The 26,019-nt window shown below is 39.6% G+C and overlaps 1 protein-coding gene across 1 annotated transcript; it reads left to right on the forward strand.

The window, feature by feature from the left end:
• On the forward strand, positions 1-25,630 carry si:dkey-24l11.2 (ZnF_C3H1 and zf-CHY domain-containing protein). Its single transcript, XM_022679932.2, has 12 exons — positions 1-147; positions 6,186-6,818; positions 8,720-8,779; positions 8,890-8,942; positions 9,043-9,187; positions 12,936-13,282; positions 14,572-14,800; positions 16,580-16,697; positions 23,211-23,328; positions 24,985-25,096; positions 25,171-25,283; positions 25,417-25,630. Exons 1-12 carry the CDS (start codon positions 118-120, stop codon positions 25,481-25,483), a joined length of 2,025 nt encoding a protein of 674 aa, XP_022535653.2. The 5' UTR covers positions 1-117; the 3' UTR covers positions 25,484-25,630.
• Positions 25,631-26,019: the final 389 nt, after the last annotated feature.

Consider the following 26,019-nt stretch of genomic DNA (forward strand, 5'->3'; position numbering starts at 1 on the left):
GGGTGATGTCCTCTGTAGAGGCTCTCTGCTCGCAGGGTGTGTGTTTATGGGCTGTAGAGGCTGAAGGTTCTCTCGGGTTTATATTGGGGAGTGGTGGAGTTGTGGGTGGTGGAGCTGATGGATTCTCCGGGCCGCAGCGCGGAGCAGGTCAGTGTTAAAGAGCTGAGATTTACAGCAGCAGGTTTTCCTGTAGTACTGGTGCCGCTGGGATACTCCAGCTGTGCTCTGAGCTTTATACTGCTGAATCCGGTGTTCTATCGAGTTGGGCTACCCATCGATATGTGCTACTTAGCGGCTCTGCGCATGCGCAAAACTCTCATTTCTACATTTTTACAGTTAGTGTTTTCCCAAGCAGTTGGTACACAACTCTTGGATGGATTTTTGCTTTCTGGGCCTGGATTTTACCCACCTCAAGGGAAAACCACATGGAAATTACCCACTCAGATTACCCACCTCTATTTTTTCCTGATATTTTTTTCTCTGGGTGCATTAAACAGTTCCGCTACCGTGTAAAAAACACCACATTGTAAAACTCTCGCGACGGAAGAAGTGTAGCGAAAGTTTAATCTCTGTATCAGATAAAGTTCAGCTCATGAAGGCGATTAAAAACCGTATGTTACCATTTATTATTTTCATAATATTATTTGCTATTATTGTTTGTGTTAAATGATCATTTACAGTTTTGTAAACGTAATTAATATAAAAAAACACATTAAAACTTTTTTTAAATGTGCAGTGCCGTTAAGAAGCCCATATCTACGGGTAGCGTAAATCGACGGAACACCGGCAAGAGCAGCAGCATTTTAGCAACCTTGTCAAACTGTGCCACCCTACTGTATATTTAAAGGTAAAATACAAACATTTAAACGTGCTGTATGAAGATAAGGCAGTATATTAGGTAATATTTTTTGTATTCTATTTTTATTATAATTTCTTTACACGGTTGTTTCACTCAAACAAACGTTGACAGTCCAGATTGCGCAATGTGCCCGAGAAAAAACTAAATATCAGGAAAAACACAAAAACGACAGAACACCTGTCTTCATAGTTTCTAGTTAACTATCCGGTGTAAACCTGAACTCTTTTTAGTGATTTTGGGGATTAAATAATAAAACTGAGATCACAAGAAACTCTGAATATTCTTTAATTATCCAGTTTACCCGCTGTTACTGTTCGGATTCCGCTTTATACCGAGTCAAGTTCAAGTTGAGTTTACTAAACTCAGATTTAAGCATTGCTACGTCTAAACGGGCTACACCACACAAACTAGCTATAGCAGCTACTAAATACTTACACATAACTCTGAGCAGAATCAAAAGATAACGCATCATTAATCATTCATACATACAGTGGTATGAAAAAAGTGTGGGCACCTCTGATCATTTTCCTGATTTTTCTTTATAAATCATTGGTTGTTCAGATCAGTAATGTCAGTTAAATATATAATACAGCAGATGAACATAGTGATATTTGAGAAGTTAAATGAAGTGTATAGGATTTACAGACCTGAATATTATTATAAATCTGTGGTGTGATTTAAAGCAGCTGTTCATGATCAGAATCATCAAACCTGACTGAACTGGAGATGATTTATAAAGAAGAATGATCCAAAATACCTTCAACCAGAAGAACCAGACTCTCATTGGAAGCTGTAGGAAGAGTTTAGAGGCTGTTATTTCTACAAAAGGAGGATCTAATAAATACTGATGTATGGGGTGCCCAAATTGATGCACCTGAGAATTTGTGAGTAGAACGCTTTAAAGGTGATAATTGGTAACTCTGAGCACAGGTTAGTTAGTTAGGTAAGACACAACATGTGGGTTTGTGGTGCAAATTCAGTAAAAGGAGAGTTTGAAACTAACCAGTGGTAAATTAGGACTTACTATAGACTCAAACTAAAGAATGAACTTAATCAAACCTGATGCAGCCCTGATCAATAATTAACTATTACAGTAAAAACTGACCTAATGTACTTTACTGAGAGATTTCCCTTTAAACAATGAAACAGCAGAAACCTGAACACTGATCTCAGTAAACAGTTTCTCCTTTCTCACTTCTCTCAGCTGCAGTTTCACTGTGCTTTATAAAGAAAGTTGTGGATTAATTGGAGATAAACAGAAATTAGATGTAGAGGTCTGAAAAGAGAATTGAATGAAATGTTAATCGACAGTTATTATGAACACTTAATACACTAAAAGTTTTCTAGCCTAAAATAAGTAAGCCACTTGGGTGGATACATTTATAAATAGAGTAAATGCTTATCCTGACTCCTCCCCCTCTGTGCTTAATTAGTATGGGCAGAATATCACATTTACAGTGATCCAACATCATATATATCCTGCAGTATTTTCCAATCACTGCCTGTATCTGATCACTTTATTAGTTTATTACCTTCCTCTAGTGCTCTCTTTCTGTTACTTCTGTTACTCCTTATGTTAACAGGTCGGTTTTGAACCGTGTCTTAAATCAGCCCTAGGATTCCCTAAATACAATTATTTATGATCCAATTTGTTTCTTTACTAAATTGTAAAAAGGTTGTTCTATTACCTGACTATTAATGAAGGGTTTTAGAAGATATTTCTTAACTGTAAAAAAAAAAATATATATATATATATATATATATTTATATATATATTTTACATTTTATTATTAACTCTAGAAACAAATATGTAATGGGTCAATTTTGACCCATATATAACTACTTAAAAAAAAAAAAGCAGCAAAAAAACAGATTTAAAAAAAAAAAATAGAACTTTAATACAAATATAATAATAATAATTAGATTTTCAAGGTCAAACAAACAACAACCAATCAGGCAAATCAAACCAACAGAAAACAATTTCTATAGTTTTTAGATGCATTAGTATTGTATTGTTAGATGCATGTGTGATAAAAAGGGACAGTTTGTGTGTGTTGTTTGCAGAGGTATTTTTTGCAGGTGAAGCACAATGTGCTTATTGCCAGGGCAGACCTGATTCCTCTTTCTTTTAGGATCAGATGGTCTCACTGGGGTTGTGGCTGTTGAGGCGGGGCTGGTTGAGGAGGATGCTGGTGATGGTGCTCTTTGTGTTGCTGTGGGTGTGGAAGAAGAGCTTGTTGAGGTCTGGAGCTGTCTGACAGGGGCTGCAGCGGCTGTTTTGTTTAAGTTCCATCCTTGGTGAATGTGGGTCCACAACACTAATGCATTGTATGCAGAAACGTCAAGGATGTTGTGAAATAAAACCATTGGCCATCTCCTAGTCATTCGCTGACAAGTGTAGGTGACAGTCAGCTTGTCCAGGTTATCCACTCCTCCTTTGTTTTTGTTATAGTCCAGGATGAGTCTGGGCTTTTTGTGGACATCAGTATCACATTCTGTCTTTTTTTTTATTTGTGGTGGTGTCTGTAAAAGCAAACGGAAAATGGAGCCCTGTCCTTCACCTGCAATATTTCAGCCGGCAGCTCAGGTTTTAATTTTTACTGTGCCCATCATTTCAGAAGGTTCTGGTTGATACTACACATTATTTGCCTCTTTAGAAATTCTTTATCATCAAAGATATGATCCAGAACTTGGCTTACATCCAGTCTTCCTCTTGTTGTTGCATGCTGTAAACTGGAGACTCTCTAAAGCACGGACTCTGAACTGATTTGGCCGCACATGCCTGGACATGTCCCTAACTCAAGTGGTTGGAGGTAGAGCTGGCTGTGGGCTGTTGGTTTATATTGTGTTTGTGAGATCAGTTTTGGGACTTATTATTGTTTTTTAATCTTCTATTATACCTTAGTCGAAATTGACCCAAACAACACAAAGATTATAACTTTAACAGGAGCATTTTACAATTTAGTAAAATAGTTTTTTTTTATTTTATCTTTAAAAATAAGATCCTGACAAAGTCAAAAAGTCTAGATGTGATACATGTATTTTATTGCATTTAAAACCTAAAACGGGTCAGTTACGACCCTAACACTAGAGAAGGTTAAGCAGCTGAAGTCCTGCTGCAATCAGGATTAATACAGAGAAATACAGCAGTGATTAACACTGTTAGAGCTGAACCTGAAGAGTAGATAGATGGACTTTGGAACAGCGCGTGGTCTCTCCACCAGGAATCAGATGTACTTTAGTATGAGATTCATGTGATCTCTGGAGTTGGTCAGTGTGACAAAATGCTGGTGTTACTGAGTTAGAGTATTTATTTCATATTAATCCTCTTTGGCAGGAATTATAATAAAAATAAATATATACAGTGCCTTGCAAATTTGCCCCCCTTGAACTTTTTAACCTTTTGCCACATTTCAGTCTTTAAACATAAAGATATAAAATTGTAATTTTTTGTGAAGAATCAACAACAAGTGGGACACAATTGTGAAGTGGAATGAAATTTATTGGATATTTTAAACTTTTTGTTAGAAATAAAAAAAAAAAACTGAAAAGTGGGGTGTGCAATATTATTTGACCCTCTTGCGTTAATACTTTACAGCGCCACCTTTTGCTGAGATTACTGCTGCAAGTCTCTTGGGATTTGTCTCTATTAGTTTTGCACATCGAGAGACTGAGATTTTTGCCCAATCTTCCTTACAAAACAGCTGGAGCTCAGTGAGGTTGGATGGAGAGCAGTTTTCAGCTCTTTTCACAGAGTTTTGGATCATTGTTGGAAAACAGACTCTAACAGGTTTTCTTCTTCCAGAATGGTCCTGAATTTGACTCCATCCATCTTCCCATCAATTTTAACCATGTCCCTGCTGAAGGAAAGCAGGCCCAAACCATGATGCTGCCACCACCATGTTTGACAGTGGGGATCAGGGTGTGTTCAGGGTGATGAGCTGTGTTGCTTTTACGCCAAATATAACGTTTTGCATTGTGGACAAAAAGCTCGATTTTGGTTTCATCTGACCACAGAAGTCTCCCAGGTGGCTTGTGGTAAACTTTAAACAAGACTTTTCATGGATATCTTTGAGAAATGGTTTTCTTCTTGCCACTCTTCCATAAAGGTCAGATTTGTGGAGTGTACGACTGATTGTTATCCTATGGACAGAGTCTTCCACCTCAGCTGTAGATCTCTGCAGTTCATCCAGAGTGATCATGGGCCTCTTTGCTGCATCTCTGATCACTCTGATCAGGTTTTGGTAGATTTGCAGTGGTCTGATACTGCTTCCATTCCATTCCATTCCATTTCCAGATGATCTCTTGCACAGTGCTCCTTGAGATGTCTTTTTGTATCCAAATCCGGCTTTAAACTTCTCCACAGCAGTATCTCGGAGCTGCCTGGTGTGTTCCTTGGGCTTCATGATGTTCTCTGTGCTTTAAACAGAACTCTGAGACTCTGATCACAGATCAGGTGCATTTATACAGAGACTTGATTGCACACAGGTGGGTTCTATTTATCATCAGTCATTTAGATCACAACTACTGGATCATTCAGAGATCCTCACTGAACTTTTGGAGCGAGTTTGCTGCACTAAAAGTAAAGGGGCTGAAGTTTTGTGCATGCCATACTTTTCAGTTTTTTATTTCTAAAAAAAAAAGTTTAAAATATTCTATAAATTTCATTCCACTTCACGATTGTGTCCCACTTGTTGTTGATTCTTCACAAACAATTACAATTTCATATCTTAATGTTTGAAGCCTGAAAAGTTTAAAAAGTTCTAAGGGGCCGAATACATGTGTGTGTGTGTGTGTGTGTGTGTGTGTGTGTGTGTGTGTGTGTGTGTGTGTGTGTGTATTATATATATAATATTATATATAATTTATATATAGATCATTTTAAAGCTCTGGAGTCCCTGTGGATACATCAAATATAACTTTCTTAACAAACTGATAATATAAAACAGATATTTTAGGGCAGGGAAGCTTTAAAAATCAAAGTTTTTACAACAAGAATATGGTAAGAATAAAAAAAGACCCATTTTTATTCATTATTTATTGTATGTTTGGTAATGGACCTAGATATACCTTTTAACATTATATTAAAAGTAAATTAACAAATAAAATGTAAAGTATGGTTTGGTGTAATATTGTGTTATATATTAATAAATACACCTAAAATATTCAGGATTATTACATTTTTTATATATTTTTTTGGAGACATTTGTCCTTAAAACAACATAATAAAACCTGTAAGTTAGTTTGCATTATATTTATTGTCTGAATTGTGAAATCATGATGTAATGTTTACAAATTATGTTATGTTATCTTCTTTTTTCTTCAGCATAAAGACCACAGAGAGGACTTTACACCTGACACTCAACCTGAAACCTCTCAGCAGCCCACTAACCCAGCACAGCCCCCAGCACAGCCTTCAGCACAGCCTCTATGCCGCTTCTATTCCCAGGGACGCTTTTGCCACTTTGGAAAGAGGTGCCACTTCCTCCACCAGAGGTTCAGCCATGCTCCTCCTCCACCCCCACAGCAGCAGGCAGAGGAGAGAGAGGATGGAGCTTCTGAGAAGGAAGGGCGCTCGGCCTCCTCCGACCCGAGAACAGCTCCATCCAGACCGGTGCGAGCCCAGAGGCCGTGCCGGTACTTCATGTCCGGGTTCTGCAGTATGGAGGACCGCTGCCGGTTCTGGCATCCGCAGAAGTTTCCTCCAGTGGAGGAGCAGCCGGCAGCACCCAGAGACAGCAGCAGTAATGGAGCGAGACCGGTATCCAGCCGGCCTCCTACAGTTAAAGAGCAGATCAGACTGGCTGATCTAACTGAGGAGCTGATCAGGAAGCTCCGGGAGACAGAGATCTCCCAGCTGAAGAAGAGATTTCCTAAAGACAAGCTCATCATTCAGGAGAGAGAGGACGGCCAGCTCACCTACTACCGGCTCACTGTGGAGGCCACAGATCCTGAATGGGTAAAACCATCTCCAAATAACACATAAATATACTGAAGTTACAATATTTTGTTGCTCTGCGATTTGTATTGCAGTATTTTAAAAACTATTATATTAACAATTTCCTCTGTGTATCAAAGATTTGAGTAAAATAATTGGAGATGCATCTAAAAGAACATTTACATAGTAAAATAAGCAAAGTTAAAAATGTTTGTCTAAAAGTCCAAAAATGATCAGTTTTTAAATACTAGTGTCTCAAAAAAATCGAATAAGCGTTTATTTCTTTTATTGTTGATGATCAAAATCCCCAAAATCAGTGTCTCAGAAAATTAGAATATTATATAAGACCAATTGGTACTTTTAGCAGTGTGGGCAGTGTGCCAAATTCTGCGGGAAAATAAAATCCACATCTGCATATAAGTTGTCAGCAGAGGGAAGATTTCATTTTCCAGCAGGACTTGGCACACTGCCCACACTGTTAAAAGTCTTATATAATATTCTATTTTTTTGAAACACCGATGGGGTTTTCATTGGCTGTAAGTCATAATCATCAACAGTAAAAGAAGTAAACGCTTAAAATAGATTACTCTGTGTTTAATACATCTATATAATATGAGTTCCACATTTTAAACTGAATTACTAAAAAAAAAAAAATACATTTCAATGATATCGATTTTTGTTAGATGCACTAATACGTTACATAGTCAAAATGTATTTTTATCTAGTTTTTTTTTAAAACATTTAAAACATTTTCCAGTCACACATTTAACTAGCTACCTCAGCTGGGCAATTTTAGTCATTATTTTACCTCTGATTTACAAAATACTGTATAATGTTCCGTTATCAGCTGGTATTGCTAGCAATGATAACCTGGGGCAGCTGATATCGATGGTTTATCTCAGGTGAAACATCATTTTCAGGTCCGTCATCAGCCGTCTGAGGTAAACAGAATGCAACATAAGCAATGTCTGACTGAAAATATTTAGTGAGATTAAGGGCGTTTTCAGGCACGGTTTGGTTCAGTTAAAACAAACTATGGTCTGTTTGTAACTTGTGTGAAAAAAGTAATCACACTCGGGTCGGATGTAAAGAACCGGACCGAAACCTGCTAGAGGAGGTGATCTCGGTTCCAAATTAACTTTGGAGCGGTTCACTTTGGTGAGAAAGCTAGCTATTAAATATAGTCCATTTATTTGAGCTAAATTGCTGATAGGACGCTGTTTAATCTGATAAATTAGGCAGATAACACTGATTACCACAGCTGTGAACAAACACTGTGTCCATGCTGTTTACCCACCCGGTCTGTGCAGCGTTCACTGCTCACAGCCACGTGACTCAGTTTACTGTTTACATCTGCGCTGCTGCACGTCTAAACACTGTGTTTAAAAGCGCAGAGTTTCAGTGTTCGGTGTTAAAGCACAGATATATAGGCACTGGAAAACAGAATCTTCTCGCAAATTTATATTTACTCCCACATCAGACAGCTCTGACCAATCAGAGGACACAGCCTGCTTGTGTGTTTATTGGTGCGCATTTGGTGCGTTTACATTTATGTCTGTGTGAAACCAGAACAAACAGAGGGAGAAAACGCTCAAAATAAACGAACTCATCAACTGATTCGGACCAGAGAAACCAACTACAGGTGTGGAAACATCCTAAATGTATATTCTGTACCTGTGGTAGACGTGTTGTTCAGGTAAATTAATATTTTTTTTAAAAGACCTGATTCTGCCCTGCATTAGGTCTGACTTCACTAACTCTTAAGAGTTTGTGTTTTGTGTCTTTTTATAAAAGCTTAGTTGTGGTATTACTAAACACCACTCAAAATGTTCAGTCAGCTCACAGAATAAGTAAAAGTGGAGACATTTATAGATAGAATAACTAGCTGACACTCATAATACGCTTTTATGTTTAATTTGCAGCCTTATGACTTAAAAGAAATTGATATAATGGTGAGCTTTCCTGACAACTATCCACAAGAGGTACGTAGTGATGCTTATACTTGTTTTTGTGTTTATTATTTTGCTTATAGCACAACATTGCTTATAAAACAAATCAAATCCTTTAATTCAGATCTTCTGATTCTGCCTAGGTGTTTACAGTGGATGTTCCAGAGGATCAGCACTTGCCGTCAGTAATGGGGAGGTAAGGTCTTGCTGTTTGTACAGTCAGGCATCACTGTTTAGGAGTAGAAATGGAACAGACTGGGATTTTCTTCCTCATCGCTGATTCTGTGCACATGCAGACACATACAGTCCGCATCGCAAGAGTGGCTGCAGGCCAAACACGCAACCAGCCAGTTACTGGGGAAGGTAGAGCTGCTTTTCCGGCCGTACCTGCACTGGTTGGACCGAAGCATGGAGAGACTCTTCACTGAAGGAGCCAGAGAGGTGAGTCTCGGTCTGTCTGCTCACAGTCAAGTTCTTCAGTACTCTCCATCCACCAGATATGTATCTGGGAGTGAATGCAGGCTGTATTTTAAATAGCCTCAGATACAGAGAATAAAGCGTAGCCTCATGACTTCATGATTCAGCCAAGTGTTCATGTGTTTGTGTGTGTTTATAAAAAAAATTAAATCACTTTGCTTATTATACAGAAATGAAAGTATTAACAGTTCTCAGTCAGTCAGTTATATAGTCAGGCTGTTCCTAAGGTCAAAGTTCATGAGCTCAAAACCATCATACTATAACAATTGTCTTGCTTACCCATAGTGCATTGTTCCTGCTGTGTAAAAAGTATCACGCAAATCAGCTGCAGGTATAGTACAGTGATAATTTCATTAATTAATACTATGACCAAAAATCTTCGTTGGCATTTTATTTTATTCTATCTTCATGAAGATAACCAGACAAGAACTACTTGGAAACAAAAACTATGATGAAATTTATTACACTTTTTGTCAAATAATAAAAACTAAACAAAAATGTCAAGGACAGAGAATGGGTCAATTTTTTGTAATAAATGATGATATTGAGCAGTGATTGGAACACAGCGTCCTTATGACCGATTCCCCCGAGCTCCTCACTCTGATTTACACAGCACCTAAACTCAAAATATGTGGAATAAAAATATTTTGTGTCATTTTGTATCTCATCACCAAGCTTTCTGGAGGCTCGTAATACAGCTCCATTAGCTAGTTTAGCTAGGTTAGTGTCTCCAGTTTAGTGTTAGCGATGTTTAATGTGTAAAAGGGATCTGTGTAATCCATCATCGTCATTAGCTGAGGTGTTTCGGATATATTGGCCACATACTTCCCTCTTTCTCGAGCCGTGAGACACAATTCATACAGCCTTCACTGCTTTCTACATTTTAATAAATTAAAGCGTAATGCATGTTAGCCGTGTAAATCCACTTTATGTGTAAATTAATGTTAACTCCAGCAGGAACGAGTAACTGATTAGTACACACACAGAGAAGCAGCACTTTCTGTTTTTTTCCTAACTCTCACTGTTTCTGTTAGAAAACCCTGAGAGCAGAATTCTCCTCTGTCTCTGTGTTTTTAGTTTTTAACAGATAGAGAGTCTGTTGTTCTGAATATTTTACTAAATACAGAAGATTATATAATCTGTGTAGCTGTATTTAAACGGAGATAAACATTGCTGTTACTGAACTGGATGAGTTTTAAATACACTTGTTTAGTAATGTAAGTCTAGTCTACTGAAAGACTACTGATACAGGTAACTTGCTTTAAAACAATTTAATGTTCGCATTATTTAAATGCAACAAAATGTAAAGGCTATTATTTTAAGTGTAAGGGTGCAGACTATGGCTGGGCAACTTGCTGGGCCACCCCCAACCAGCAGAGGGAAACCCAGAATCACTACAGCCTGATGACGGGCGATTAGCAACACCTTACCCTGCGCTTAGTCTTGAGTTTTACTGACACACACACACGTCTCTCTGGAGTGTTCTCCTGAGGCTCCCTCTCAGGGTTTCTCTGACACATTTTCTTTTCCTATTCAAAAAGTAAAAGGGAAGAAATAATCTTCCCTGTAAGTATTTTATTTGTTTGGGAAGCTTTGCCTTGAGTTGTCTTTGTTTTGTGATGTTTGATTTTTTTCCCTTTGGCGCTAATCTCTCACTGAACTGCTCCAGTGGTGCAGGCGGTTTTCATTTGATTTGCAAACCTGAGGTTGGGGTTTTAATCCCCCTGTAACTGTGCGTCCACATCGAACGCGATAGAATCGATCTGTGTCGCCTGTGCTCTTGGGCGCGTGTCTCATTCAGAACAACTGATACAGAAACAAGGGTTCAGCCTGAACAAAGTGTAAACAAAAAGTGCAATTATTTAACATAATTATTTAATATTACAATAAATTGGTTTATATATCCATATATACCGGTAGTTCATAATTTTAAAAATTATTCCTTGAATGTAATTATAATGTTTAGTTTAATAAAAAATCTTTCTCTTAATTTATTAAATAATTCCCTCATTTGGATTTGTATTTTTCTTTTAAATAAAGGAATTTCCTTCTGGTTAGCAGTACAGTGGGGAAGTGCTGGTTTAATTCAGTTCAGTTCCTCACAGAAACTTATCATTTACACTCTATTTTGTGGGTGGAATAAATCTTCAGTAGAACCTGAAAATCAGAGCACTGATTTCAGTCAGGACATAAGGACTGTTTCTGGCTGATGGTGTCAGTGTCCCTCGCTCTTATTGAAAACCAAGGCTTTCTGAAGCACTAAAGCCTTTTTCTTAACTGTACTGAAAAACTTCATTAATCTGAGCTTCATAACACAGCGGACATTAGCGGCCTGAAAACCTGAAAGTGCTTCGTGTATTTAGTTTTTATTTTTTTTAAACTGTTCCAGTGCATTAACATGACATTTGTGGTTTAAATAAAAACTACTGATGAAACGAAATGGCAGAATACTTTGATGTCTAGGTAATAGAATGTATTATATTAAAACACGTTACACTGTAATATATTTTAAATGAATATATAAAACACTTGTGGCACAGTGGAGGAACTACACTTCTAATTCACTATTATTCACATCCTCCCAAGCAGGATTTGTAACACGTTTACATGCATCACTAGTGCATTGCCTATTTTTTCACAGGCAAGGCTCAGGTGGATTTGCTGCATGGGATATATGAAGGAAAGAACTTTATGAAAGAACAGGTATAGAGTGAAGGTGCTTGTGTAGGGGGCAGTGGTCACTTTATTTAATGGATTGTTATTTTAATTATTATTTTATTTAATTTATTGTTATTTAATGGATGTGGTTTTCTACATGTGTAATTCAGTCTTTATTTAGGAATAAAACATTTCACACGGTAGCAAAAGTTTTTATTTTTAAATAAATGTTCTACCCCATTGATGGCAAAAGTTCAAAGTGTTTCCAAACACCATCGATCACTCACACACACACACACACACACACACACACTCTTATCTACTATCTATACCTTATTCTTTCTCTCTCTGTCTCTCCGCTATCGACCCTCGAAGTGCGCGTCAGTATTTGCTGCTTTGAATCTTTCCCTAAAGCAGTCACGTGATCGTGTGCCGAAATTAAGCTTCAGATGTCATTGGTCACGTGATCAATGTCGAACAAACCAAGCATCAGCACAGTGATTCAAACCAGTGCGTGCCGTTTTCTCGACACAAGCCTCGAAGTTTCAGATTGGAGGGTGACATCACTACTGCTTTGTTGCTTTCAGTGTTGACGCACAATAGAGCAAGTTTGCCGTTTCTAGTTTAATATATATCTCCTTTATTTATAAGTTTCTTCATCCTTCCTAGTTCCATCAGCACCTTAGTTATTAGTTTGTTCTTTGTTTCTGTTTAACTCTGCACTTGGGTCCTTCTATAAATAATTCAGTTGGAAGCTCACTCAGTTTAATCTGGTCTCCCCCCATAAGGCTGGTGTTTTAAATCCGCCTTAAGGTGAGCTACCACATTACATTAATGAACATTATTAGTAGGTTACCTCAAAATAGCAACACAATTCCAAGATAGTAAAACAATAAAAATGCTAAAAAAAAGACTAAAATGTTGTTTGTTTTTGTCGACTAAAACTAAATATAATAATAACCAAAAGACTAAAATGTGACTAAAGCTATAAATTTTAGTCTGGTGTAGTATGGAGTGACTAACATGCAGTAACGGCTCTGAATTCTGTCTCCAGCTGAAAAAAGACATCGATCTGGAAAGAGCTGGAATACAGTTTGTTCCCTACGAGCTGCTCCAGGCAACAGTGTGCAGGAACTCTGACGAGCTTCCTGAGGGCTCACGCTCGGAGGAGTCACTGCTCATTGACTGTAAGGTGAAAGAGGAGTGTGAGTCTGATGAAGAAGCAGAGGAGGAGGAGGTGAAGAACAGCCAGGGTGAGGAAAACGAGAGCCAGCAGGTGGAGAACATCAGGAGTAGTGAACCTCGGAAAGGCACTGAGATTAAACTGATGGGCCTGAGGCTCGGCGAGGGCACGGCTACAGTGGTGGCGAGGCAGATCACTGTGTCCATGCAGTGCAACAGGTGAGTGCAGGAGCTGTGTTTTCATTTCACACAAAAACTCTTATTTATATCTTATTTTATATAAAGGTATCAAATGTGTCAAAATACAGCTCTGGAAAAAAATAAAAGAGCACTTAAAAATACTGAGTTTCTTTGATTTTACCAAATTAAAAACCTCTGGAATATAATCAAGAGGAAGATGGATGATCACAAACCATCAAACCACCAAACTGAACTGCTTGAATTTTTACACCAGGAGTAAAGCAGCATAAAGTTATCCAAAAGCAGTGTGTAAGACTGGTGGAGGAGAACATGATGCCAAGATGCATGAAAAAAAACTGTGATTAAAAACCAGGATTATTCCACCAAATATTGATTATTTCTGAACTCTTAAAACTTTATGAATATGAACTTGTTTGTTTCTTTGTGATCAGCACATCTCAACACACGCTACTGACAGTTCTCACTGAGCAGTTTTAATCACTGTTTTATTTTTAATTTAATTTTAAACTGAACCGGAGTGAATGGTGGGTCACACCGGATTAGCTTTACTCTGGTTTTATTGATTTGCTAGTTAAAATAACGCATAATAAGCAGAGCAGTTCAGTTGAAGTTTAACAGGATAATACTGATGAAGTATAAACTTTGCTTTAACTGAATTATTGCTGTATTTAGGAATGGGCAGTTTTTTGGGATGAAAAATGAATCCGTGTTCTTGTTCATGTCCTTTAGTCAAATCCCAGTTTATTTGGAGTTCTCTAATTGCCACCTACTGACCTTTCGTGTAATGGCTTTAGTATCTGTAGTCTTAGTATGCTAAATAAGTAATAGGTATTCTATTTAAATGATTAGTTTAAAGTGGGGATGAATTACTGAACAGGTCTACCAGGCCCAGGGTCCTAAGAGCTCTAGTGCTCTGCACAACGATGCTGCTGTAATTTAGGCTTATATTGTGTTTTGTTTATCTCATGTCTGAATTTTGTCTATTCATTTTCACAAAATTCACCAGAATTTGTAATTTAAGGGTCTTTAAAAAAATCTGGACAGTAATATTGATTGAGTTTGTACACAAACTGTTTATATTACTGGGCCCCAGGGCAACAGGTTATATGTTAAAAGTTTGTTGCATACATAGCACCCCACCCCTGCCCACCTCCCGGGAAAAAAGTTCAGGCTCAGAATTTTAGAACTAGAATACATTTTTACATTTTATCTATAATCTCCAGTTTATAAAACACTGGAAAAACAGTTGAATTTCAGAGAGCATATATCTACACTGGGGCAAAATGTGCGCTTGTCCTTCTTTGCAGGTGTAAGGTGACCTCTGACCTGAGCCTGAGCGGTGGACCGGCCTGCTCAGCGCAGTGTGAGAAGTGTGGATCAGAGATCAGGGCTGGATTCAGACCCAGCATGCTCCACCACTACAGCGACGTGCTGGGCTATCTGGACCTTCACGCAGCTGCAGCCGTGGACCTCGTCCTGCAGGACTGCAGTCTGCGCGTCGGCTGCCTCAGCTGCAATAACGAAGACAACATGCAGGTTTCAGAGACTTTTAAAAAACAAAATACTAAACACAAGGAGGTGCATTAGGGCTGTAAATACATTGCAAATGTTCTCTTTCAATGATAAATACGCGATATTAAACAATGCAGGGCCCATGATGTCACCAGCCCCACCCACGTGCTGTTTCGCGTCCAGACCAATCAAGAGCTGAATCGGCGCCAAGCTCAATTAAAAAAACGAGGAAAACAGCAAAACAACTGTAATCGGCCCTTTAATCAGGCATTTAAATGGCTTTTACTGAGCAAGCATTTAGGGCTGGGCGATATTGAAAAAAAATCTTATCACGATATAGTTTTCCATATCAGTCGATATCGATATGTATCACGATATAAATCAAATCACTTTCTGTCATACTTAAAGGTTTGTTTTTACTCATTAGTGAGAGAATAAGGGAGGGACAAAAGTTTTATCACAATATTTTTTTCTGTATCTCGATATTTATTAGGGCTGGCCCGAATAGCGTTTTTTGAGCTCCGGATATTCGGCAGTAACTGGTAGCGAATATTCCAATATTAGTTTTTTAAAAAAAAAGACGGATTAAAAATGAATTAATCCACAGCAAAATTGTCCACGGACCCCCGGCCCGAAAAAAAAAACAAAAAAACATTTCCCACACCTTTCCTCGGGCCTTTCCGGCTCTGTGGTAGTCTGTGGTAGGCGTCTGTTTTTTTTATTCACACTGTTCTTATTTCTCATTAAATATCTACTAGAACCAGATTATATCTGTACAGTATCATTTATTTCACTTCAGTCCTGAATATTTGGAGTGCATTATGTCTCCTTATGTTGTGTAGTTCTGTTTTCACCGCCTCACACCAGGCTTCCCCGCTGCGTTACGGCTATTTCGGTTTAATGATTGTGCAGTGCACAGTATTACTGATTTTGTAATTTTGCACTTGGGCTATTAGCTCAATATTAAATATTTTGTTTGTTTAGAAATTATTTTATATTCTTAAAACATGTTAAATTATATTAGATTAGAGGAAAGTCATTTAGACATCATTCTTAGGGTGTTTTTGTGCCGTTACCGCTCCACAAAAAAACTCTTCTTTTAATCCCGCGCCCGCCACATACACATTTTTTCCGCACCTGCCCCGCGGTCCTAATATAAATTGAATTAATTACATTTAGTGCTTAAAATTTTATTTAAAAGGCGCTGAACAGTGTGGCCCGTTTCTTCCCACAGTCCAAACACCCTCGTTGTTTGCGTGTGTGTGTGTGCGTAGGTCCATACTCTCTCGCTCTCGGGGTTCTCTCTACTGGCCATCTTCCCGTAACCTGCTAGTGATTAAGCGCGGTCCTCCGGCTGAGCAAAGATGGGCGTGCGGCTGGGTCTGTTCCAGCGCCTCCTACGTTGTGTTTTCATTGGTCTGCGGACTTATGGACTTGGATCAGATCCAGCCCCAGTGGCACTTGGCTGAGCATGCAGTTCAGCGTGATCACGTGCTGCGCCTGTGTGCGGTGCTACTTAGACGGAAATGGAAATGAATGTTTATCGAATTCTATTGCACAGGCTTATCATCGGCATTGAGGGAAAAATTATCGCGAAACAAATCGCTATCGTTGTATCGCCCAGCACTACAAGCATTAGATATTTATTATTAGACAACATTCTTAATGTTTCTATTGAGCAAATAAGAATAACTATTTTTTTTTATTAGTTCACACATTTTTATTCTGTTTTTAACAGCCTGTTTTTACACTTAGTTTTAAACTAGGATTTGTTCTGTTTTTTTTTTTTATCTTCTCTGTTAGTGTGTGCCTTATGGTCAGAACAAGGAAACAAACTGCCAGCACTGTCACAACAAACTCAGCATCTTCGTGGAGTCTGCACGCTTTCAGTACATCCAGCCGAAGATCAGAAAAACTACAGGTTAATTTCACTCTTTTAATTCCTTCTTCTGTAATTCACCTCAAAATCCATGCATTGCTCCTGATGACCAGCAGGGGGAGCTGTAGATTCAGAGTGATCCTACACTAAGTGAACAGCGACTCTTTTCTAATATGTAGTCTATCAGTATCTGATGTGAAATTTCCTTAAATTCATTTAATGCTAAACAGAAACAGTTTATAGTCCACGTTCACATAAGTGAGTCAGACCAGAGGCTGTAAAAAAGATGGACGCCGTGTCACCGTTTCCATTTATTCAATAAAAATGAAGCTAAAATCTTCCTCCATGTTGGCGATCCTGATACCCGAGTCTGTGCAGTAGAGACCAGAGGAGGGAGAAAGACTGTGGAGAGACGCCTACTCATTTAAATAATTCAATTCAATTCAATTCAATTTTATTTATATAGCGCTTTTTACAACAAAGGTTGTCACAAAGCCGCTTTACAGGAAAAACAGGTCCACGCCTCTTATGAGCAGCACCACAGAGATGCCAATTTTATGGTGACACAGTGGCAAAAACTCCCTTTAAGAGGAAGAAACCTTGGAAGGAACCAAGACTCAGTCCGAGGAACCCATCCTACTCGGGTCGACCCGCTCAGTACAAACAAACAACAAACAACAAACAAATAACAGAACAAAACAGTACAGAGAATTAATGTGAACTATGGGTAATATAACAGGTACTACTTTATGAATATAAGAATGTGATGGGCACAAACTATAGAGCTATGGCTAATACAGAAACAGATACTGAGTGTGTTAATGGTAATCAGTGCAGGGCTGCAGAGCCGGAGAACAACACAGCGGGCAGTGGAGAGCCAGGCTGGAACATCAGGAACAGCATCTCCATACATGTAAAAGAGATAGATAGAGAAAACAGAAAGGAAAGAAAGAGAAACAAAAAGCAGAAGTTAGAAGGGCTGTGTGATAATTCTGAGTAGAAGGACAGGGCTGATTCCTGAAAGCTGGAACCACAGACGGACACATCCAGGAAGACCGGCCGGCCAGGCGTCTCAGCACATGTGAGAAAGACAGAGAGAGAGAACAGAGAGGGGAGGGAAGAAAAAGGGGTTAGAATGGTTTTATAAAACTCTGCTGGAGTGGGATGGGCACTGGTAGCAGCAGCTCAGGACATGGGGAGAGAAAGAGAAAGCAGATGATTAGGACAGGGTTTATATTTGCTGGATAAGCTGTAAGAGGAAGAAAATTGTAATGAGACATTACTCAAAAGCTTGAGCAAATAGAAATGTTTTGAGTCTAGATTTAAAGATTGAGAGTGTGTCTGAGTCCCGTATATTAATAGGGAGGTTATTCCAAAGTTGGGGAGCTTTGTAAAAGAACGCTCTTCCTCCTGTATAGTTTTTTCTAATACGCGGGACTAATAACAGGCCAGCGTCTTGGGAGCGGAGTGAACGCGGAGGATTGTAAGGAGTAAGGAGTTCCTGTAGATAATGCGGGGCCAGACCATTAAGGGATTTATACGTCAGGAGAAGTATTTTATAATCTATACGAAATCTAACAGGTAGCCAATGTAGGGATGAAAGAATAGGTGTAATGTGATCGAACTTTCTAGCTCTGGTAAGCACTCTTGCGGCTGCATTCTGAACTAGCTGGAGTTTATGGAGTAATTTATGTGGACTTCCAGCCAACAACGCGTTGCAGTAGTCCAGCCTGGAGGTTATGAATGCATGTACCAGCTTCTCAGCATCTTCCAGAGAGAGTATACTGCGGATTTTAGCTATATTTCTTAAGTGGAAGAATGCAGTTTTGACTATGCTACATATGTGAGCATCAAACGAAAGAATTGGGTCAAAGATGACCCCAAGGTTTCTCACAGTTTTACCAGGTATAATTAAGTGACCGTCTATGTCTACAGTATTAACATTTATGTTTTTATCAATATAAGGACCTAATAGAAGGACCTCAGTTTTATCAGAATTAAGTAAGAGAAAGTTGTGTGTCATCCAATTTTTAATGTCTTTAATACAGTCTGTTATTTGATTTAGACAGAGCTCCTCGTTGGGTTTAGCAGATATGTAAAGTTGCGTGTCATCAGCATAGCAGTGAAAGTTAATACCATGCCTACGGATAATTTTACCCAGTGGTAGCATATAAAGAGTAAAGAGTAATGGACCCAGTATTGATCCTTGAGGGACACCATATTTTACTCTAGACTGATAAGAGCATTCGTTATTTAAGTAAACACACTGGAATCGATCTCTCAGATAAGATCTGAACCAGGTGAGGGCTGATCCTTTAATTCCTATAAGATTTTCTAACCTATCAAGTAGAATAGCGTGATCTACGGTGTCAAAGGCAGCACTCAGATCTAGCAGTACAAGGATGGCATTACTGCCCCTATCAAGAGCTGAAAGTAAATCATTAGTTACTCTAAGTAGAGCTGTTTCAGTACTATGGTATTGTCTAAATCCAGATTGAAAAACCTCATGCATACTATAACGTTGTAGATACAAGCTCAGCTGGTTAAACACAATTTTTTCTAGGATTTTGGCTATAAAGGAAAGATTAGAAATTGGTCTATAATTAGCAAGCTCGCGGGGGTCCAGATTTGGCTTTTTGATAATGGGCTTAATGACCGCCAATTTAAGAGAATTGGGTACGTAGCCCATGCTAAGGGATGAATTTACTATTTCTAGTAATGATTTTCCCACCTTTGGCAGTGCCTGTTTCAATAATTGTGTGGGTACTGGATCTAATATACATGATGTTGATTTTGATGAGTTAATTACACTAAGTAAATCTTTTTCTGTAACCGGGCTGAAACACTCTAGGTGTGTCTCAGAGCTGGAGCAGCATTCATCGATATCTATAAGTAAATTTTGGGGAGTGATACTGAATTTTTTGTCTAATGCTATTAATTTTATCATCAAAGAACTTCATGAAATCATTACTATTAATGTCGGCAGGGATAACGGAGCTAGTTTGTTTTTGACTGCCGGTGAGTTTAGCCACAGTAGTGAAAAGGAATCTAGGATTGTCTCTATTTTTCTCAATAAGCGATGAAATATACTGGGATTTTGTTTTAATTAGGGCTTTTTTGTAGTCTGTGAGACTATGCTGCCATGCTAGCTGGAATTTTTTTGTTTGTTTTTTGCGTTTTGGAAGCAGGAGACGGGCCTGCTACTTTAAGACTAAGAACTTCAAACGACTTAGCATCCAATTGTGAGTTTTGAGATATACCTAACATTGAGTCATAGATTGTGGCAACACCACCGCCACGACCAGAGCTGCGTGGGTAACTGAAATAGCTAAAACCTGGGGGGGTAGACTAATTTAAAGCGATATATTCATCAGGTTTAATCCAGGTTTCACACAGACATAGTGCATTAAGGTGATTATCAGTAATAATATCATTAACAATAACTGATTTTGGTGCTAGCGATCTCATATTTAATAGCCCTAGTTTCATACGGACGCTGCTGGTACTCTGAGAGACGGATGCTGTTGTTTTAATTTTAATAAGATTATTAAAACAGATTTTCTGAGTTTTTCGGTTTCGAGCGACACGGGGGACAGACACAGTCTCAATCCTACAAGGTAAAAATGCACTTGTATCTGAAAAAGGCACATAATTAAAACTCACAGCCTTATGCACAGGAAAGTGGCAAGATAACTCATTAGAACGATGTATATTACTAAACTGCCCATTACTTAGACCACTAACCTGGCCGGTATGACTGGTTAGAGCCAGTCAGTCCCGGCGTAGCACCGCCTCAATGTTACCAGAGAGGACGGTGGATCCCAGGCGACTGGGGTGAAGCCCGTCTCGGTGGAAGAGGGCTGGACGTTCCCGAAAACTCTCCCAGTTGTCCACGTAGCCAACTCCACTAGCAGAGCACCAGTCCCGCAGCCAGCAGTGGAGAGCGTAGAGGCGGCTGAACGGCTGGCTCCCGCGGCGGTAGGTGGGCATCGGACCAGAGATGAGGAGGCGGGCGCGGGTCAGTCTGCGAGCGGTGTCCAGAAGAGTGCGAAAGTGCTCCTTCAGGACCTCACTGCGCCGGGCGGACGTGTCGTTGGTACCCACATGCAGGATGACGGTGCCGGGGTCCCCGCGATGCCGAAGCACCGTAGGAAGCCGCCGGGCGACGTCCAGGACCCGAGCTCCTGGAAAACACGACACCGCAGCATTACTCTTAGCGTTAGACACCTTTAAATGCCTAACAATGGAATCTCCGACAATGAGGGTACTGCCCTTATCTGTTTTCCTCGGGGCTGGGGGAGGTGAAGGAGGCGACGACGACGAGCTGAGGACCTCAAACCGGTTTGCGGAGGCAAAATCCGGCTGAGAAGGTAGGGGGGAAACCCGCTTTCCTCGGCCGCGCTGCCGCTCCCAGGCCCCTCCCGGAGCGGGGGTGAAGCAAACGACCGCCGGGGTCCGCCGCGCCGGCATCACCGGGTTGGAGACGGCCGCGAAGGCGGCGGCGCGGGATTCCTCCAGCCTCGTCCTCTGCCTGTGGAGCTCCGACTGCCTCTCGAGCAGGCGGTGGATCTGCTGATCCAGACGGACGAGCTCCTCGCTGAGTGTCAGGAGAGCACGATCCTCCGCACACGCCATTACCTCGAAGTAAGCACAAAACACACAAAAAAACGGCAAAAATCGATAAATAACACAAAAATAATGGCTACCTGAGGGATTTTATAAGTTTAGGAAGGTTATAAGACGGTTAAAAGTTAATAAGTAGTAGAAAACGTAAACAAATAGCTAAAACAGAGAGGAGCTAAACAAACAGCAAGCAGGTACGCAGGCCGGAAGTTGCGTCACTCACCGCGTCACTCACCCCGCCCCTGAGGGCTGCCTCCACAGAGCTCACACAGTCTATGGTCTCACCCATACAGTCATTGGTCCCACCCCGCCTAGGTGTAACCCCACCCTTTTACAATAACCACACCTTTTTTGAATAGAGCTGAATAAAGTTTTAAAAACCGAATTCTGTGGGGATATAAAAAATTGACAATATAAGCAGAGGTTACACTAGCTGCTGCATTTAAATAATGGAGGTAGAATTACAGTATATTAGAAAAAAACGTGATTGAAAGTTGTTCTGTTTTGCCATTGAAACCTATGGGGATGGGTGGGGTTATACAGCTTTCTGAAACCGAACAGCAGGGGGCGCCTGTGGTGGCTTCACATTTGAGAGACGATGCTCTGTCCAGCTATACACAGTCTATGAGTCAGACTAACCCTTTATGTTCTCTTTGTGGTACCAAACAGGGTTTATTCAACCTAATAAAATACTTTAAACTAACTGTTATTTGATTCAGAGTGTGTTGAATAACAAAAAAAACCCTACAGAATTTTCTAGGTTGAATGGAGGAGCCGCGGTTTAAAGTGTAGAATTCTATATACCCTATTTTTCACACTATAAGGCGTGCTTAAAATCCTTTGATTTTCCAATACTTTTCAGTGCACCTTTTATAATCCGGTGCTCCTTATGTATGAATTCTACCAGTCAGGTATTAATGAGTTACAGGAGTTTAGTTCTCCAGCACCGAGACTGCAGCAGCATTAGCATTAATATTAGCTTAGTATTGGCTTATCTGCTAACCGCGCTAAACACTAGCTCTTTCAACGTTCAAAGGGGAGTATATCAGACTGTAGCCTGTTGCGAACCCTGGTTAGCATTGCTGGAGCAGCATTAGCTTTAGCTGCTAATCATGCTAAGTGCTAGCTCTTTCAACATTCAGAGGTGAGTATATCAGACTGTAAGCTGTGAGTTTACCGTGTTAAAACAACTGCTAGTTAATTTCGCCCTGTCTTACCGGAACACACAAGGTTCCTTAGTGTGGCGCTGTCAGACGGCATGAGCTGCTAACCCCTAGTGCTAGTGGTTAGCTGATAATGTTAATGGTCCAGCCTTAGTGCTGGAGAAATTTGGGAATCTAAGCTTAATGTAAATAAATGGAAGTGCTTTACTCACCCAAATAAACAGTTTTAAGAGAGAATCTATGTAAATATGCTTGTTTAACTTTTTTTTTTACTTTTTTTTAAGAATTACGGCTTTGTTTATTTAGCTTAGCGCCTTATAATCCAGTGTGCCTTATGTATGAAAATAGACCAGAATATAGACGTTTATTGATCGTGTGGCTTATAATCCATTGCACCTTATAGTGTACAAAATATTTTATACAGAAACTGCTATTGTAAAGTTAAGCAATAAAACACAGATTTTTAAAGAGAGTCCAAAGAATGTGGAACCAACCGAATAGTACTACAAACACTTTACCAAACCAAAATAAAGATTGTTCACTAACGTTCATTTTTAAGTTTTAATGTACTTGTCCAGTTTGTGTGTTTTTATTATTTTGTTGTGAAATAATAATTTGTTAAACTTTGTGTTTCTTTAATTGGTAGATTTAAATGTAATCTATTTATTGCTGTGATTCTATATAGTAGCTGTAGAGCGTTAGTGATAAATCTGTGTAGTTATTGACGTCTGATTAAGGTTTAGCTTGTGCTTTCTGCTCTATTTTAAAGACCCAGAATCAGCTCTACAAGCCGGCCGCAGTAAACGAGACCCTGCGATTCAGCGTGGAAAACCCCTTCCAGAGAAAGGCGTCTGCAAGCATTACAGACAGAGTCATCGCTGGCTCAGGTAACACAGTGCTGACTTCACCATTATTCAGATGCTTTAAAGTAGCTTCTCTTGTTTAGATTTTTGAACATCTCTGCTGGATTTTCTCAGTCAGCTTTATGAGGTAGAGTCACCTGGAATTCAGGCTTTCAGTTAACAGCTGTGCTGAACTCATCAAGAGTTAATTACTTGAATTTCTTGTCTCTTAATAAAGTGTTTGAGAGCATCAGTTAAAGTAAAGTTGTGAAGAGGTAGAGTTACAGGTATACAGTGAATAGTGAATATTTGAGTAATGTTCGAATCCAGATTATGATAAGAAACAACTACTCAACTAAATAAAGAAAAAAACACTAAGAAAATATGGTCAGTAAATCTAAACAACATTTGAAGAGCTTTGATTGATAGATAGCAGTGGCGGATGCTGGTCTTTCAAGAGGGGAAGCTTAATTTCGGCCTACATTTTAACATATGTAGTTTTATTTATTCTACTCTTCCTGAGATTTTTTTTTTGTAAAGGAAAAAAATGCAGGTAAATTTATTTCCTTTTTGAACAGTTTTAATTTCCTTGAATAATCCCATTAATATTTTTAATTATTTTTAATGATAACACAATGCTTACTACTGGCCCCTGTTCATTTATGAGTTTCATCAAGAGGAATGGCCATCAGTACATTTTATTTGTTACATCACTTCCAGTCAGCCAGCTCACTTTATCAAACCAGAACAGCTGAAAATACCTGTTACTTTCCCACCTTTTACACTAAATTAATCTGAGCAGTTGATCTGCCCTGCTGCTGTTTAAGTTTTTCTTCGTAAGGAAGACCGTCCACAACATTAAAACTGTCTGACATTATGCTCAGCTTGCACTGGAGCGAGGCTAGTGTGAAGTGTGTCCGTCTGTGAGAGCTTTGTGACGGGCTGAGCAGCACCTGCTGGACAGAAACTGCGATAGAAAAGAGTGACAGAAGTTTTTAATAAAGAAAATGCCGCTATAAGGATTAGGAAAGTCTCCAGTTCAACTCAGAACAGAATTATAATGCTCCCAGCGCGCATGTTTAAAGATCGCTGATTCGCTCATTTCGCTGTCAATCAAAAACGGACTCCGCCTCAGACAGATCATCCAATCATCATGCAGAAGCTGAGCGTCCGGGCCGGCCGAGGCCAGCCCACTGCTCCATAGACCCCCAGAGACGCTGAGCGTCCGATGGGCGGGACAAAGCCCAGCATTTATCCAATGACTCGTCTGGTTTGGCCGCGCGCTTTGCTCCGCTATTGAAGTCTGTGCACTGTTTAAAGCAGCGCTGTGAAGCTGCGGGAATGAGTGAGAGGAAAGCCGCGGCGTTACCAGTGATAAGAAGCTGATTCTGAACTAAGTTCAGCGCGGTGTAGCGCATATTTAATCAGTGACATGTACACACAACAGTATATATTTAATCACCTATTTTTTTACATTTTAGGGGAAGCTGAGCTTCCCTTGCAGTCTTAGAGCAATCACCACAGATAGATAGATAGATAGATAGATAGATAGATAGATAGATAGATAGATAGAAATTTGGAAAGTATCCTCAAGTGCAGTCACCTCAAAGACCATGAAAAAGGTTATAATGATGAAACTGGCTCTCATCAGGACCGCCCCAGGTACTTTTACCTGGATTACTGATCGTTTCCTCTTGCCAGGTTTCCGTGTTGTGGTCGGGCGTACCCCTGTGACGCGTGTCACGATGAGGATCAGGACCATCTCATGGAGCTGGCAACCAGAATGATCTGTGGTTACTGTGCAAAGGAGCAGGTAAAAGCAGTGAACATGTAAATAAGCTTGTAAATAATAGATATGAGATTTTACATTCATTTTCCTTCCTGTAGCCGTACAGCAACGGAAAGCCCTGTGTGGGGTGTGGAGGTATGATGACCAGAGGAACTTTCACCAGCCACTGGGAGGGAGGACTGGGCTGCAGAAACAAGGCGAAAATGAGCAGGTCTGTGTTCAGCTTCCCCTTACTAATGTAATTATATCACAGTGAATTTCCTTCAGATAAATGGATGCAATAAAAGATTATCTGTCCTATCTGTTTTAACTCATCATGACTTTTTTATCTTTTTTATACGCAGGAATGACCGTCACAAATATACAAACACCAACAAAACTGTGTCGAGGAAAGCGAACAGCGAAAAGTAGAATCATCACAAGAAGAATAATCAGATTCCTGAATACCAAATCAAAATGACCTATCCAATCAAAACACACACAAAGAAAAGTACATTTGTGTTTATATGATTTACAATGTTTAAAATCATTTCTATTAAAACAGGATTTGGACTCTAAGTCTTGGGTTTGTGGGAGTGTCTTCATTATTCACACAGTGCTGTAACTCGTAGGATCAGAAATTACTGTAAGAAAGAAGACTGGAGTTGTGCAGACTGTTTTTTGAAGCCAAATACAAAGTTTAAATCTTTTTATTTATTTATTTGTTTCTAATTTTCCCCATTTTCTCCCCAATTTATACAGCCAATTACCCAACCCACTCATTAGGACTCCCCCGATCACTAGTGATGCTCCAACACACCAGGAGGGTGAAGACTAACACACGCCTCCTCCGACATATGTGAACTTCTTTTTGAGCTGCTGCTGATGCAGCATTGCCGAGTAGCATCACAGCACTAACACTTGGAGGAAAGCGCAGCGACTCGGTTCTGATACACCAGCTCACAGAC

This window comes from Astyanax mexicanus, unplaced genomic scaffold, assembly GCF_023375975.1.
Source record: "Astyanax mexicanus isolate ESR-SI-001 unplaced genomic scaffold, AstMex3_surface scaffold_37, whole genome shotgun sequence".
NCBI classification, from domain to species: domain Eukaryota; kingdom Metazoa; phylum Chordata; class Actinopteri; order Characiformes; family Acestrorhamphidae; genus Astyanax; species Astyanax mexicanus.

Excerpts from the sequence above, each read along its gene's own strand:
- si:dkey-24l11.2 (XM_022679932.2), top strand. The coding sequence starts at position 118 with ATGGATTCTCCGGGCCGCAGCGCGGAGCAG. Across the intron at positions 14,801-16,579 it reads ATAACGAAGACAACATGCAG|TGTGTGCCTTATGGTCAGAA; the intron begins GTTTCAGAGACT and ends CTTCTCTGTTAG. Across the intron at positions 25,097-25,170 it reads GTTACTGTGCAAAGGAGCAG|CCGTACAGCAACGGAAAGCC; the intron begins GTAAAAGCAGTG and ends TCCTTCCTGTAG.